Genomic DNA, 3,346 nt, shown 5'->3' on the forward strand with positions numbered 1-3,346 from the left:
TAATCTCACAGCCAAAGTTGAGGCCATCTTCAAGCTACTCAAGAAAAATAGCGCGTCAAAGTGGGATGAAGTTTGTCAAGAGGCCTTCGAAAAGATCAAGCAATACTTATTGAATCTACCTGTATTAGTTCCTCCAGTAGCAGGTAGGCCACTGATTTTATATATCAGTCTAGTAGACTTCGATGGGATGTGTTTTGGGGCAACATGATGACACTAGGAGAAAAGAAACAACCATTTATTATCTGAGCAAAAAATTCAATGAAAGTGAGTTACGGTACTCATTTCTAGAAAAAACCTGTTGTGCATTGGCATGGACGGTAAATCGACTCAAGCACTATATGTTGAATCACAAAACATGGCTCATTTCCAGAATGGATCTGATCAAGTATGTCTTCAAGAGCCCATTCATACCTGGGAGAATAGCAAAGTGGCAAGTCATACTCTCACAATATGACATAACCTATATGAAAAAGAAGGTAGTAAAAGGGAGCGTGATTGCAGACCTCCTAGCTGAGAATCCAATAGATGATTATGAGGCTCCAGACTTCGAGTTCCCAGATGAGTACATCAATGCAGTAAGTGAAGACACTGAGGGGCAAGATGATGTATCGAAAATGTATTTTGATGGGGCTGTTAATCTTTCCAGTAATGGGATTGGGGCAATATTAATATCCCCAGAGGAGAAACACTTCCTGATAGCTGTCAAGCTAAAATTTGAGTGTGCTAATAACGTGGTAGAGTACGAAGCCTATGTGAGTGGTTTGCAAGCTACCATCGAAATGAAAATAAAGAAATTAGAAGTATATGGAGACTCTGCTTTGATCATTTACCAAGTCAAGGGAGAATGGCAAACTAGAGACTCGAAACTGATCTCGTACCAGAAGTATCTTCTTGAGCAGATTAAAGAGTTTGAAGAAATCTCCTTTATCCATTTGACCCATGATAAGAACCAATTCGCGGATGCTTTGGCCGCTCTGGTAGTAATGACCCAAATGGAGGAAGGGCAAATATCACAGCTATTATAAATTAAAATAAGAAGTAAAACAGCATATTGCCTTTTGATCGAAGAGAAGGCAGATGGCAAATCTTGGTATTACGATATTCAGCTGTACATCACAACCAGAGAATATCCTCTTGGGGCAAGCAAAAATGAGAAAAGATTGATTAGAAGATTTGCATTAGGATACTTCCCCAACGGCCAAATTTTTTATAAAGAAGCTTCAATGGTGAACTATTGAGGTGCGTAGATGCAGAAGAGGCTAAGAGGATTCTTTTTGAGACTCATGAGCGAAACTGTGCCACTCATAACAATGGACACATGATGGCCAAGTAGATCTTGTGGTGGGGTTACTTCTGGACTACTCTAGAAAAGAATTGTATTGAGTACTTCTGTAAATGTCACAAGTGCCAAATTTACGTAGACAGGATGAATGTCTTACCTCACCAACTCTACAACCTCGTCACCCCATGGCCATTCGCAATGTGGGGTATTGATGTCATTGGTCCAATTAATCCGAAGGAAATGGACACAGGTTTATTTTAGTGGCTATTGACTATTTTACTAAATGGGTGGACGCCACCTCATACGACCACAACACTCAGAGCACATTCATGAAGTTTCTCAAGAATAATATTATCTACAGATATGGCCTTCTCAGTGAGATTGTCACTAATAATGCTAAGAATTTACATGGCCTAAATATTCAAAATTTATGTGATCAATACAAGATCTGTGACCTCAATTCCTCCCCTTATCTCCCCTAGATGAGTGGAGTGGTAGAAGCTGCTAATAAGAATCTCAAATGAATAATTGAAAAGATGACCATCACTTATAAAAATTTGCATGATATGCTTCCATTTTCCCTTCACGCCTATTGGACTACAGTTAGAACGTCAACTGGGGCAACTCCATACTCACTGTGTATGGAATGGAAGTTGTTTTACCAATTGAGGTGGAAATCCCTTCTTTGAGAATCTTAAAAGAAGCAAGGTTGGATGAGACTAAGTGGATCCAATCAAGGATGGATCAGTTGAATCTGATCAACGAAAAGAGATTAGCGACAGTTTGTCATGGGCAGTTATACCAAAGCAGGATGGCTAAAACATTTGAAAAAAATGTACGGCCACGAGAATTTTAGCCTGGGGATTTAGTCCTGAAGAAGATACTCCCAAATCAAAGTGACCCCTGCAGTAAATGGTCACCGACTTATGATGGGCCTTATGTGGTTAAGAAGGTATTTTCTAGTCATGCACTGATCTTGACTCACATGGATGGGGAAGAATTGCCAAGGTCGATAAACGTGGATGTTATAAAGAGATATTATGCCTAAAAAAAAAAAGAGTAAGAGCGAAAACCTAAAAAGGCGCTCTTAATAAAATGAGAGAAAGGAGGCAAAAACCCATAAGGGCACTTCTTGCAAAATGAGTGGAGGATGAAAACCTGAAAGAGCATCCTGAAAAGTAAGCTAAAAAGAAAGGGTCTCTAAAAATGAAAACTCGTAAAGGGTACTTTTAGCCAGAAATAATGGAGGAGATAAGGTTGGATGATGGGCTCAAGGCCAGAAGATAATGAGGATTCTCTCAACAATTATTTGTATTATTGGCGATAAAGGGACTTAAAAGTTAACTGAAAGGAATTTGTGAAATCTTCCTTTGTACCCTCTTCTCTTAAATCTGTATCCTTGTTCCTTTGTCATCTAAATCATAACACAATTATCCTCATATTTTATATATAGTCCACCTCTTGTTTGTTTACTTTGGTTCATGCGCTATTAATTTATCTAAGTTTTATTATAAGATAAGAATTTGAGCATAGGTAACTTTATATATATCGCTTTGAGATTGCAGGGGATAAATAACCAGCAGGTGATCAGCTCGTTAACCAGGGGTAATACTGAAAAACCTAAAAGGGCGCTCCAAGCAAAACGTGAAAAAAGGGGGCGAAAACCTGCAAGGGCGCTTCCTGCAAAATGAGTGAAGGATAAAAACCCGAAAGGGCATCCTAAAAAAAAAATTTAGGAGTGAAAACCTAAAATGGCACTCCTAAGAAATAGGATAAGAGTCACCATTCGTAGACGATATTTCTGAATAATGGAGTCAAGATAGCTAATGAGCTGTGTCTTTGGATTTTTTCTTGTCTCTCCCATCGATCATTGGGCTTCAAGATCACATTAAAAAAACTTTGATTGGATGAAGGTCTTGCATCAGGTCTACTTTGTACGCTGAGTATAAGGGTATACTTATAAACTTGTTCATTAACAAGAAATTAAAACTCAATGTCAACATATTCATTTAACCATAGTAACAATTAGTTGTTTTCTTTATAAATTTACATTTTCTGTTATCA

At 38.2% G+C, this 3,346-nt stretch overlaps 1 protein-coding gene across 1 annotated transcript; it reads left to right on the plus strand.

Moving 5' to 3' along the window:
• The first annotated feature begins 371 nt into the window (after positions 1-371).
• On the plus strand, positions 372-2,973 carry LOC110650809 (uncharacterized). Its single transcript, XM_058147916.1, has 3 exons — positions 372-752; positions 840-977; positions 2,848-2,973. The coding sequence occupies exons 1-3, from the start codon at positions 372-374 to the stop codon at positions 2,971-2,973; spliced, it is 645 nt and encodes a 214-aa protein (XP_058003899.1).
• The last annotated feature ends 373 nt before the right edge of the window (positions 2,974-3,346 follow it).

The sequence above is a fragment of the Hevea brasiliensis genome, chromosome 6 (assembly GCF_030052815.1).
Source record: "Hevea brasiliensis isolate MT/VB/25A 57/8 chromosome 6, ASM3005281v1, whole genome shotgun sequence".
Taxonomy (NCBI): Eukaryota; Viridiplantae; Streptophyta; class Magnoliopsida; order Malpighiales; family Euphorbiaceae; genus Hevea; species Hevea brasiliensis.